We start from the raw sequence: 14259 nt of genomic DNA on the forward strand, positions 1-14259 counted from the left end.
GCTGGCCTTCATGCCCAACCTCACCCTGTGTAAACACCTATCAATTTCACATGCTTCACTATGATTAATGGCAGTGTGTACTGCTGAGACAGACATTTTTACACTTTAATCCTGTTCTTTCACAATTACAATTAACAAAAAACCGCTCATAGGATATCATGTGATAGATTGGAGTTTAGATGAGTAAGTCTGAATGAATTAAACCTCTACAAATGACTAATCTGCTATTTTTGGAATAATCCTTTGTTCTCTAATGGCCCCTCTTTTATGTCTTAACAGATCAAGTCAGTCCTCCAGACAACGCTGGACCAGATACCCATTCCGCTTCCTCCATCAGCGCCTCCCATCCTCCAAGTGTTCAGAAGCCTCCCATACCTCCTACCCAGTCCCACTCTCAACCCACCGTGCAGCCTCCTACCATGCCTGTCCACTCACAGAGCACCGGATCTGTCCCGTTCCAGTCTCATGTGCAGCCACAGAGCCTCAGCCCAAACGCCCAGGTAAACGTTCACGGGCTCAGCCACAGCCTGCAGCCACCCTACAAGATCACACCAGAAGACCTCAATAAGGAGGATGTCATCTTTTTCTGAACTCCAGTCTGCTGTCCTTAGATCAAGCACTGATTACAAACAAAGAAAACTGATATGGGCACAACTAACCATGTGCGATAAAGTGACGATGTTCAGTGTAGTCAGCTGAGTTGTTGATAAAATAAGGGAGTTCAAATGGCAGTGAGAGCAGGGCTGCAGTGGCTTACATAGATGTCCATGTTTTATTCAAGAAAGAAGACATTTCTGTTTCAACGCAGCTGCCCTGTTTTATTTTCCCCTGCCAATAATGGTATCATCATTTTATTTAATTTTTAGTTTTATATCTAAACTCCATTGAATGACGAGTACACAGAGAGAGAAAACCTTTGGGAAATGAAGGCTTTTTGGAACATGTGCATAAAAGGTTTAAATGAAGTTATACCAATCCAAAGACATTAGCCACAAGAGCAGAAGGGGAAGTGACTGAAAGAAACACTGTGGAAGAAAAACTGATGGCTGTTTTCTTGGACAGGAGTAGGTTAGTTAAGCATAAAAAGTGCAACAATGGAGTCCTGGCCTTAACCGCATGCTTCTCCTGGACCTGGAACCACATGAAATGATTAAACAGGAACTCAGAGGTTTACCAACTCTCAATACATAAACACTCTCTGCTTGAGGTTTCATTTGCACAGTGTAAATACTCCATTCCAGACTAATGAATGAACTGTTAAGGATGAAATTTGTATTGTTTGGTTGTAAAGCTGTTAAAATTGTGAAGCTTCCTTTCATGTTGTCATTTGTCTTGCGTATTACACAAGTATAAATTGTGGATTAGTGTTTCCTCTGGTTGTAATATATGACTTTGTTCAGCAGACGTTTTCCCTAAGCTGTTGTTTAACAATACTTATGTTCAATTAGGGGAGTTTGGCAACTTGGCAATTGTGCTGGGTTTTTTTTCGTACTCGTGCAGAGTGAGACAAACTCAGGTCCTTTCTTGTGTCTGTGAACAAATTTAAAGTGCATTTTCTGCACTTTGACTGCAAGCTCTTTAAACAGTGACAACGGCTGATTCAGTTAATATAACTTCTTTTAAATATAGCAACAGAGAATTATGTACATTTAACTGTGTACTCGTTGAAATAGCCGTTTAAAGGTTTCCCAGACTTGCAGCTTGACTAAATTTGACCATTCCATTCTTTCTGCCTTGCAGACATATTACAGGTCTATTGAGTTTGTCTCATCTGTGTAGCGTTTCCCAAAAACCATCCCTTTAAACTATCCCTTTGCCATTCCAGTAAGAATGTGTATGTACATTTAATTACATTTCCTGGTGGTTATATATGTAAACTTTAAACTGCTTCAGTTTTGTTTTTCTTTTGGTATTTCTTGAAAAAAATGTCTGTTGTTACAGTCACACACAGACTAAGAGTAGATGCTGTTTAAAAAAACAAACAAAAAAAAAAAATCTTCATACCAACATTCAGACTTTGCACTAATTGGCCCCATATATTGTGTAGTGATGTGGGCAAAAATGCTGAACCATGAGTACAAAATGAAACAAGAATAAGCATGTACTGTATGTTATACTCCTCTACCCTCTCAGCTCCTTCAGTATACAAACAGAATTGTGACAAATAGTGGAGTGCACAAAACTGAAGCAATTTAAAGTCTATGGATTCACCAGTTTTACCTAGAGCAATCATTTTTTAATATTTTTTTTTATTTTGAAAGCTTGTGTCACTGGATTTCATTTTGCTGACTTAAATGGTCAGAGTGGGTTTTATTTCAGTTTGCCGCTATGCTTTTGAGGTAAACCTGAAGATGGGAGTTTTAACTGAGTCCTGATGTGTTTTATTGATTCCCGTTGACATTTCATTAGCTGGGTCTTAAATCTCTGTCCTGACAGAAAAGCCATACTGTGACAGGTGCAGTGTTCCCTGCAGCAAGAATGACTATCTCCTGTTGTCTTTATTCACAGAAGAATTACAGAGTCCGTCACTTTCTTTGTCTCTGTATCAAGTCGTTGACACAATTGTAAGCTTTTTGTCTGCAGAGTAAAAAAAATGAGCTTTTTGTCTTTGTGCAAATTAGCAGTTCTGTGAAGCTGTGATCCCTAGCTGGAACAGTTTTTTGTGTCTATTATGTATAATTGTACATACTGTATGTAATCTCTTCTCCTCCTACATTTTAAAAAACGATATCTGACGTGAATCAAGATGCAAAAATAAGCCAGAACTTTTGTTTAGACGTGTCTGTCTCACACATGGGAGTGTGCATACAGTACGGCACACCTTCCTCAGAAGGCCTCTCACTCACTCACTCATTGCTGTTGAACTGAAAATTAACTTTTGTATATTTAATCTGCTGATATGTGTTGATGTTATAGCATCGAAGTCGAGGTGCACTGTCCGTTGGCTCCGTGGTACGATTCGTGAGCGATGCTCCACCGAGGCGACGTAGCAGTCGTAGGAACTACACCGTCTGCTTGTTTCAGTTGGTTAAACCAAAGAGACATTCGGCTGACTCTTTCATGAAGGATAAATGACGCTGAGCCGGTTGTGTGGTCATCCACAAAGTGTTATTACTTGTCAAAACATCCTCTAGGGAGTGTCCATAACAAGTATGTTTACAGCATATTGTAGTCCAGTTTGTATGAGTTCCCTTCCTCACTGCCCAATCACAAATATATCTCCAAATGAGATCATACATAAAAACTATCGACTTAACAATAAATCTATTTGCTGTTGACATACATCATTGGCTTAGAGTGTAAAACACGCAACTATAGTGTGTGAATCAAACTTCTATATTTGTATTTCTGGACTACTAATGTGTATGTCGACATACTTGTGAGTGCAATCCTGCAAATACATTTCCAGATTGGCAAAACAAGCTCTGCTCAAGGCCTACATAATAAGTGTTTCGCCATGGTCTCCATTAGCTAAGCCAAAACTTATAAGATAAGACATTCCTAAAAAACATTAAGATCATGCCTGGTGGCTGAAAGCGGAAAAAAGTCGACCTTGAGTTGGGATTGCTTTGTCAAACTTCCAGGGTCAAGACATTTCCATTGGTACGTTTTCCTGTGTTTTCTCCTATTAACTCTGAACGAGAGTGGTAAGACGGCAGGAAAAATGATGTAACAGCACTTTAGTTCTGCTCTAGACTTTTTTATTTTTTTTAACCTCAGCAGGAGAGGTGAAGGCTGCCTGTATGTTCACTGTATCACTGTTGTGATGAAGTCTTAATGTTGCTTTCTTTGCTGTACTGAAATGCTGAACATTTAAAAAAAAAAAAAAAAAAAATATGGAAGCCAGTCAATCACTTCACTGTGTGTGCATGTTTTTGTGTGTCTAGTGTGTGTGTGTGTGTGTGTGTGTGTGTGTGTGTGTGTGTGTGTGTGTGTGTGCATGTGCATGTGCGGTTACCAGAAAGGGAGCAGAAACATGTCGAACAGATATGTTTCCTGTCGTTTTTCTTTTCCACACTCGCACACACACACACACCTGTCGGACCTGTAATATGTAAATAATCATGAACGTATTTTATTTCCTCGGCCAATTTTACACTAGTCACTTTGGATAGTAGCATACTTGAAGGGGAAAATGAATGTTTGTACCGCCTGTTGTTATTGTCTGTGAACTTTTATTTACCAAGAGCTGTCTAATGGCATTTGTAGCACACGGCAAAACTGATTTTTGTACTGTTTTATTTTATTCACTGCGCGACATTAGAGAGACTTGTGGACACAAACTGCTGCCTTAGAGAAATTTAGTAATAATAAAAAAAAAAGACTTGAAGCAGTTTGCTCTTTGAATTTATTGCCTTGTGAGTTTGTAAATCACAGTCGTCAAAAGCTAATTGTTTGGTTTGCTGCAGGTTTGGATCATTGCCGTTTAGGCAAAAGTCAAGCGTGCGATGAATAATTCCCTTTTGGGCTTAATTTGTATTTACAAGGATTTGTTCTCTTTTTCAGCCACCGCATGAATGTGTAACGTATAATTCTGCCTCGTTATTTAGATTTTCTGTTCACTGCTCATCAAAATAATCCTGACCACCCAATTAGATGGCACCCTAGCTCCTTCTCAGTGTCTAGGAGGTGCAGTAACGGTGTTATTGACCGTGCGTTTTAGACGGCTTAATGACAGTCTATTCCCAGACAACGCTCTATTTTCAGGTGCTGTGGTTGCAGCTGTTCAATCCCTCTGCAGACCCTGCTAACAGCAGGGCTGCCGGTTCCTGTCTTATTGTCATTCTGGCTGGGAAGACGCTACAGTAGTGGCCAGTTTTTATTGTCTGCTGTCATTAGTGGCTTTCCTCTGTCTCCTCTCAACAATTATTTTTCCAGCCTGCTTCCCCTGTGGAGGGGAGGCTGCATTTTACTCCGTCTTTGTTTCTGTCTCATTCCTTCCACTGCTCTGCCCATTTCATGTCTCCTTGTCTCTTCCCCTCTCATCCACTGTCTCCGGTCCACCTCGGCTCGACCGCCTCGCAGCTCGGAGGCGTTTTATGTAACGCAGGAAGTCAGGACTCTTGGCTGCAGTTATTCTGTGTCAGAGGCTTTTCTCACCACAAAGTTAAACAAATAGATTCTCCGCAGAGCCAGACGTGCAGACAAACATCCCTGTAGGCTCATAAAGCAAGGAGACAAATCTTAGTTTGATAGACTTTCTGTCAGCAGTTGTTTTGGATTTGTTTTAGCCCTTCCATTCAGATTTAACAGCCCGGATATTGTAAAAGTCAAGCTTGGCTTCTGAGACCGAACACAGTTCAAAGGCAAGGGTTCACAAACTTTTTGGCTTTCAAAATAAATTATAGTCTGTTTGTGAGCTTTACAACCATTTCTTTAATTCTCATCACAGGCCAAATAAATAATTTATTGCTATTTTGTCTTATTGGAGACATCATAAGATAACAGTGTGCTGTGTTAGTGTGTTGGCATTCTAACACTCGCCAGTTAGCACTAAATACAATGAACAGAGACGAGTAATGATTTGTTCATAAACCAGAGTAGTTTGACCTGATCATATGAAATTACATCAAATGTCAGTGCACCTCCAGTTCATCCTGAGGGAGCACATGAGCATTTTTATTGAATTTCTTGTAAGTCCATCCAGTAGTTGTTGAGACATTTCCCTCAATGTTGCAAACATGCACCTCATCTGATAAGGAGTCAGGGGACAACACAAAATCAATACGATACCTTGTCTGGGTGCTATGTCTGTACCAAATTTCATGGCTTTCCGTCAGATAATTGTCAAGGTCTGGGTTTCAGTCTGGGCCAACGTCGGCTGGATCAGCTGACATTGTAATGTGCCCTTGCTACCAGCATTCCTAAAGCAAAACTTGGACACACATCAGGAAAAATAAAGTTTTCATGTGCTTTGCTATCTTATTAATCACACTGTGACCATTCAGTTTCATCTCCTGGGAATTCTGACTTATAATCACTAATGTTTCTAAACCTGCATCCTCTGCTGCCTCGAGTGTGCTGTTTTGCAAGTGATGCTATGAAGGAATGCGCTAGATAGCGGCTGATCTGAGTGTTGTTTCATTGCTCCTGGCTGACACAAGAATCCTGTTGTTGAAAAGACACAAAGCAGACTCTATCTGACCTCTTTTCAAACACCCAAGGTGATAAGATAGCCAGCTGTAAAACTTGTCTCTCAGCCAAGGTGGCTTTAAACTGTGCTTACACAACCTCCTTGGCAGCTTGTCGGATAATCGGGAAAATAGAATTTGTGCAGGATAAGGTACTTTGAGTTTCTTGGATATCAGTAATAGATAAAGAACAGACCAGTAAAAGTCTGTGTGGGCTGGAACAACTGAGTGTGTTCAATGTACATCTCTGCAGGCACAAAATATTTCTCAAGGGTTGTAAAGTGTAATATGTAAACTTTGATTTCTTACTGTCTGCCTGGTAGTTTTGCTTTGGATGAATGAGAATCATTGTTCCTCCAGCCTGCTCAACTGATCTCCCATCTTGCATCAACAAAGGAAGTCCCTGTGTGTGGGGCAATGGTGAAAAGGGCCTCCGCAGAGAAAGGTTATGCCAGGTAGAAATCAGATCAGGTGGAGCGCGGCTATTGTTCTGCTAGAATAGACGCCTCAGGTGAATTGAAAAGAGGGGAGATGGATTATAAAGGAAGTGTGCTCAGTGCGGGCATGCTCTTTGTGCTCACAGGATTTGCATTTAGCAGTCAGCTGTAGCCTGGTGACTGGCTCACCGGTCCAGTTTTATTCCTGTGTGCCTGTGTGCTGATTATACTGTATCAGGAACTGATGAATGGCCACTATTGTCATAGATCAGCCTGTTCCACAGAAGAGTAAACATCAGATTCTCATGTTGCAGTGATCGTTTGTGTTTTGCTGAGACAACTCTATGCTTGAAATACATTTATTTGCTATAGCTTACAAGGTTTGTTCCATATTATAATTTCTAAAGTACTTTATGAAATCATGTAAAATGAGCTAAACACAAAACCAATCAAACAAACAGAGCTGAAATTAGGAAAAGCTAAGTGGCAGGGTAGCCATACCTAGCATTAGCTAACATTAAAGCTAAAACTAAAATTGCACATAGATTTTTCCAGCTGTTATTTTTTCACTAAACAGATATCACGATGATTCTGTGTATTAGTCCACATCCACTGGAAAGTAGATGTTTGTGCAGGACAAATAAATACCAAAACTATGTTTAAACTTGCTAATTGCGACAGGCTAGCTAACACAGTGGCTATCTCAGCTTTTGGGAGTAACATAAAGGTATTAATTGTGGTTGGTTACCAAGATCACATACTAAAATCAAATCCATATTAACTTATTACATTGATTTCAATATAGGAATTAGAGGTAGTATACACAACTAGCAAAACAGAGAAGAAAAAAAGGCTTGCTCAAAGTAAAGCAGATTTGTGGCAGTTGTGCATTTCACCACTACATTTTTATGTGTCCATTATTTTAAGGGCTACATGGCCATGATTTAGAGAGACATTTAGCCTAAGTCCACATACAATGAAAGTTACTACATGCTGCACAGTTTTCCATCCAGCCTGAAAAATATAAATCCCTTTAATCATCCTCAGAGCTTCTTCAGTTACTGCTCTCTTTGTAGGGCTTAGTCTATTAGCCTAGCATAGCTTAGCATAAAAAAGAGAAACTGAGATACAGCTTGTCTGCTGAAAAGAAGCTGAAAACCAGAACCACCATTAGAATACCATGTTTTATCTAGTTTGTGTTTTGAACCATCAAATTTCTTGATACAGAAAAAACACTGTGGCATTTTGGACAAAGCCAGGTCTGTATACAGTCAATAAACCAGGCTAGCTCCTTCCCAGTTTTCAGTCTTTATGCTAAGCTAAGCTAAGCTAACAGGCTGTTGTCTGTTGCTTCATACTTGCTGCACAAATATCAAAGTGATCTAAAACCTTTCATCTATATTTTGTGAGGACTGCACATAAATTAAAAAATAAACGATCAATGTTAAACATTAATAATTTATTGTTATTAAACTATCAGGAAATGCCATAAAACTTTCTAGTTGCTTGCTAAGTCACCTTCAGCACATCAGATTCTCTGGCTGTGCAGTAATAACCAATACAAGATAAATATAAATAAAAGAGGTGTCACCTACTTTCCATCTGTGTTTCAGGACGCAGTATTGTTAAGGCTGATGCTGTGTGGGAGGTCTCTGCAGCATTTTCAAAGAATTACAATGAGTGCGTCTCATGCACACATACAAATGCACACACATTTTTGGTACCTAAAGTCAAACGCCAGTGGAGCCAAGTCAAATAGCCTCCTGGCAGCCAGCATGGAAAACCCTCTTCATGTCAGGATACAAAGATGTGGGCAGTTTAACTTCTAAGTCTCTCCCTGGAAAGACCCCGGAGCTGCTGTGTGTAAAAGTTTCTTGCTGTCATTAAATTTGTTTTAGAAAGTCTGGGGAATTTGTGCTTTTAAGAAAATGGGAATGAGAAGTGGAGACGCGATCACATGCAAGTATATCGAAGTAAAGGAGCCTGAAGGAAGGCCTTAATTGCTGATAGTGATGTGATATGAACCTAAAGTGAGTAAAAAGGGAGCTGAGAGCGGCTCTCACTGCATCAGGTAAACCAGATGCACTTTTATAGATGGTGCACTTAAACTTGCCTGTGTAATCATTCTCTGTGAGCATTTATTGTTCCTTCGAAAAATGTAGCCTGAGGCGGTGCACTTTACTCCAGTATGTGGCTTTCAACATCATCAAATGCTGAGGAAAGTTGCTTTCTCTGGCTAAAAATTATGGTTTTGTACCACATATCAGTGTGTGTCTTTTCATAGTTTCCCTGAATGCATTACATTTAAAAACAACTCTTTGTCTCTGATAATCTTTTGCAAAAGTAATACAAGCTGATGAAAGGGAGAATTTAAACAGTCTGCCAAACCAGAAAGATTCAAATCAAGCTGGACAAAAAGAGTTAAGAATAACAGCATACAGCTTCCTCAGCACATCCTTCTTTCATCTTGGAAGAGTGGAGCGCAGCAGTGCTTTCATTGCTAGTGTAGCTTAGCTCAACGGGGGGGATCCAAACACAGCCTCGCTGATTTAAGAGCTGGAACAGAGCAGCCGCCAGCATCCCACCAGAGCTGGCAGGCTTGGATGGCTGTCTGGCCGCTGTTGACGGGAGGATGGGGGAGGAGCAGGGGAGGCGAGCAGGGAAGACGCTGCCAGAAGACCAAAAGGCCACTAACTGCTGTAACGCCAAACACCAGAATAAGACAAAGCCGGGTGGATCTGTATGCCCGCATGTTAAGAAAAAGAAATGATTGTAATGTGCAAGTCTGTTTATAAAATCACTCAGAGGCACTGCACTTAAACACGTTTATATCATTTACTACAGACAAATCAAGCACACAGCACAAGCACAAATATTAAAACAAGAACAGTTCAGCAGCCAACAACTCTTCCAAAGCCCTTTTAAAGGCAGACATACTGTCCACTGGAGGAAAGTCCATGTCTTAAACCAAAAGTCTATAAATTAAATGGAAAAAGTTCTTACTAACTCTGAAACCTAAAGACTAAAGAAAGTGCTTCAATGCTCTGTAACTGTATGCACTGTAAAAAATGAATGTCCTTTTAAATTAAAATTTGATAGGTTTCGGAATTGTTGGAGTTGGAGTTATACTCCCTTGAAATTGGGTTGTGTTTACCCTCTCTTGTGGTATTCACAGCGATAAGTTGCTAATGTCATTTAAAATATTGCATATGTTCAAGTAAAATACTTACATTATCAACTCCCTCATCTTTTCATTATGCCGTCACATTTCCTTTAGTTATCTGGTCCTAAGCTTGACAACCTGCTAGATGCATAGATCCTGTTAGACTAGCAATGGTCCTCTCATGACTTAATGTTCATGTTACCACTTGTATGTCATGCATTTTGTGTACACAACTTCTTATCTTGTAAGCATAAGTTCACGAGTTCCATTTGAAAGGAGAATTAATGTATTGTAATTCAAAGTTTTCATAAAAACTAGCTATGAGGAAAATGGTGATATTCCTGACAGCCTTTAATTTTCCCCTTGAACTTCCTATTGTTCGTTAGCTTGCTAAACTTATGGCATCGGTGCTTTCTAGACAGCACCAGTAATCTAGCTTTGTTGTCAAGAATCGATACTGATTTATCAATTCTGATGTTCACCATGTAATAACCATGAATGCAGGAGATCAGTTTTAAGGCATATGTTTAAGGCCTTCCCTTAAGCCACCACCCTCTTTGAACCAGGTCCCTTCCTAATATTGTGTAGGACTCCCTTGTCCCTCCCATGTGACTCATCAGAGAATGGACATGGGTCTTCTGAGGGTGTCCTGTGTTGTCTGGCATTCTGTGGATCATCCCACAGATACTTGATCGGTTTGGGATCTAGTGAATATGGAGGCCAGGTCAACACCTTGTGCTGTTCTTCATGTTTTTTGAGTTTTGAGTGTCATTGCTATGGGGTGGGGGTGCCTGGTCTGGTTTAGGTGGGTGCTACATGTCTAAGTAACATCCACATGAATGCCAGGTCCAAAGGTTTCCCAGCAGAACAATGAATTGTCACACGATGGTCAATGTTATTTACTTCGCCTGGTCATAATGTTGTGGCTGATCGGTGTAAATGTTAAAAGCCTGTATTTAAAAATGGACTAAAAATACAGAAAGAGTCAGTAAAATATCCTTGAATTATCCAAAGCCCACGTGCTCAAATTAGCTCATGTAAAAACCATTTATATTTGAAAATATGTTTTATGTTAAAGGAACAGTATGTAAGATTGTGGCGAAAACTGGCCAAAACTGGTACTGCAATCACTTTCAAAATACTGTAGAACGGTGTATCCCCTCCAACCTCCCCCCTGACTCGAGGTTGCCAGGTTACCGAGGTAACGTTAGGCTACTCAATACGTCTCGTTTCACATTGCCATAATCGACGTGCTAATGTTGTTTTCCTCGGCGTTTCAGCATAATGACAGAGAAACGGGCTCATAATGCATTGCTAATGTTAGCAATGACGACTCACCGTTTTTATTTCCCAAACAATTCTTTACCTTTTCAATTCGATGACCCACCTCCTCTGTATGCGCTAACGTAACTTTGCACGAACATGCATAACTTTGTTCGACTGTCGTGAATATTTGAAATGTCCATTTACATTATGTACAAGTAAGTTAGCCAGATGAATCTTACCTGTCCAGGAGAAAATTAGCAACGTTGGCGTCTGTCTTCAAATTCTTCTCCGTTTTCAGCCGTCTCCATCTTTCAAAGGCATCTCCTACAAATCCTTGTTTTATTTCGGACTTTGTCACGACGTAGTTCGGATTCATAACGAGGTCTTTTAGGTTTCGTAACGTTATACATGTTTTATCCGACACGTTCGTAGCTGCAGCTGCGGTAACTAGAGCAGAGCTGGCAACCCGGAAGACGAAACTCTACTGACTTCGTGATTGGTAGATAGGTGGAGGGTGGCGCCTCAGACCAAAACACAAAATGACAACAATAACATCAGTTGAGGGCTGCAACTCTCACTTTTAAATGACAATATCCTGGCTGGACCACTGTTGTCAGTGATATAAGTATTTGAAATGAACATGATTTCTTCATGTCTAGTGACATATCATGGCCATTTTATGATTAATTGAAATACATTTCTTACATACTGTTCCTTTAAGTCTAACTTTGTATGTGAAACTGAAGAAAGAAAGAAAGAAAGATTGATTTGACTTTGTTTCTAGTCAGGTCCAGCATCACAGGCAGACATGTAATTGCCTCTTCTTGACCTTTTGACTACTTTCACGGTTAAAAGCCTTCAGTAGTGTGCCGAGGCTCTCATCACCTCTGACTTTAACCTATACAGCAGAGGAGAGACAGTTTGGTAACACAGAGACATCACGTTTTGGGCGTGCACACACATGCACAGTAGATATTGTAAATACACACACCCCAAAACACGTTTTTTCCTTTTTTATCCGTGGCTCTTATTTCAGACCATTATGATGTCAAAGATTCTTGGCGGAGTGTTGAAGTGCATTAAGTGGGATAATATGATAAAGTGACTCAAGTTCCAAAATGAAAGCTCTGTCATCTACTGTAACCCACACAGGAACCTGTTCCACCACAAAGGAAAGACTGCTATTGTTCAAACACAGCAAATCTCTTCCTGCCTTCTTTTCTCCTCCTCTCCTCCTCCTCCTCCTCCACCTCCTCATCCTCAAACTGTATTCTGTATTCTCTTTCCCTTTTAATTATCCTCCCTTTAGCCCCCTGGGAAATGGTGTCTGTCAGCCAATTAGAGAGCAGCGATCAGGCCATCGCCTTCTCTGAAAATAACAACAAACTCTTCTTCAGTTCATTTACAGTCCTGAACAATGCACCCAGAAACAACCAGCTCTTCACCGCAGTCTAATCATAAATCATTCAGTGTTTTGCTTCTTGCTTGCAGTGACCAGACTCTGCTGAGCTTTTCCTTTTAACTGGGAAGTCATTTCTGCGTATCAAGAGCAGGTTGAGGCTCTTGGGGGAATTTGAGGAATCTGAGATGAGATGCTGGTCATGATGCGGCCGCATGGCACCGTCTCCCCTCGTTCAATCAGAGCTGCACTTGTTTGTCTGTCTCTGTATGCGTGCGTGCATGCATGAGAGCGAGTGCGTGTGTGTTAATACAGCATGTGTCTGCTTCATTAGTTTTGTATAAGCCCCTGCGCTGTGCTCTGAATGAGGAGGGAGGATGACACACGTCAGCTCCAGACAGAGACAGATGCTGCTGACACGTCCAAGCATCTCTCTATTGTATTATTCATCCTCTGTGTCACATCTCATCCGAAGTGGTCAGCCGGACAGGGCTCAACAGAAGGTGTCGTCTCAGACACACACACACACACACACACACACACACACACACACACACACACACACACACACACACACACACGCACACCAACACACACAAAAGCATGTGGCTTATTTTCATAATTCTGTTTGCAGTGACTTTTTGTAAGGAGGGTTTATTTGCCAGAGGGTGGGTTTACATCTGCCACACTCGGAGGCCTTCCCATCAGGCTGTGGATGAGGCTTTTGAAGTTTTTACCTCTGACAGAAAATAGGCCTTTGATTGCAGACGCAAGACTGTTTTGTAGTTGTGTGTGTGTGTGTGTGTCTGTGTATCACCTCAGGCAACATATCAAACCCCTCCATGCCATCCCCAACCTTCAACAACCCCCACTTTGAGCCTCACTCCAACCCAACTGGGAATGAAGCTCTGTTTTATTAATGAGAGTCAGAGGAAGCAGCAATTATTAAAAAAAAAAAAAATCTGCTCAGTTCCTGCTGAAAGACAAAGAGCTTTGCAGTGTCCTTGTAACAAAGAGGAAGAGAAATGTATATTTTTGTACCACATGAATCCAAGTATGCCTGGCGTGCCTGGAATGTCCGCTCTGGTCTGCCCACAGTCTTTGCTCATCAGCTACAGTCAGCTGACGAAGCCTTTGTGCGCTTGTTCTGTGAATGAAACTGTCCTCCTGTTGACTTTGTGACGTGATCGGAGATCACAATGGATATTCAACCAGAGCACATATTTCAGACGGTCCTCCACCCTTTGTTTGCAAAGCAGAGGAGAAGAATCCAAAAAATGCCATTTTTCTTCAGAGAGGCGTGCATCGACACATTCACTGAAACATGGACAGTAGTGGAAGAAGTTCACAGATTCTCTCCTTGAAAAGTCGGCAAACGGTGTTTGAAATGTTGAAAGTGCTTGGTCTGCAGAAAAAAATCATTTGATTATTTTAAATTATGCAGACTTTTAATGCATCTGTGTTTAATTGGCATTTTGCTATCGTTGTTGGTTAAGGTGGGGGGTGGAAGGTTTCCAAAGCATAAATGAGTATTTTCAGACTTATATATAATATATAATATTTGCGAGAGGTTGGTTCCATCAACATGAAAAGAAAACAACTGGAATTGGCATTTGAATCTTCAGTCAAATAGCAATAAAGCACACTAGATGTTTGTTTGCATGTTGGAGAACAGAACAGAGCCCATCAGAGGCCTGAATGCCGAACAACCAACTCTCTGACTGTCAACTCAATTGTGATGCTGCCAGAACCAAAATGTTTCTCTCCTCTCCTCTCCTCTCCTCTCCTCTCCTCTCCTCTCTCCTTTCTTCCCACTGCAATTTACTGGGTAATTATTCCATTGTGTAAACAGCTATTACTGTG

At 40.8% G+C, this 14259-nt stretch overlaps 1 protein-coding gene across 1 annotated transcript in view; it reads left to right on the top strand.

Annotated features, from left to right (window-relative positions):
- arhgef18b (rho/rac guanine nucleotide exchange factor (GEF) 18b) overlaps window positions 1-4377 on the top strand; it is a 35727-nt gene extending 31350 nt beyond the window's left edge. Inside the window, exon 28 of the mRNA XM_084547761.1 lies at window positions 280-4377. Within this exon, the coding sequence (XP_084403887.1) occupies window positions 280-590 (311 nt within the window). The 3' untranslated portion in view covers window positions 591-4377. The remainder of the gene's footprint in view (window positions 1-279) is intronic.
- Window positions 4378-14259: the final 9882 nt, after the last annotated feature.

Source organism: Chelon labrosus (assembly GCF_963514085.1).
Source record: "Chelon labrosus genome assembly, chromosome: 7".
Lineage (NCBI taxonomy): Eukaryota > Metazoa > Chordata > Actinopteri > Mugiliformes > Mugilidae > Chelon > Chelon labrosus.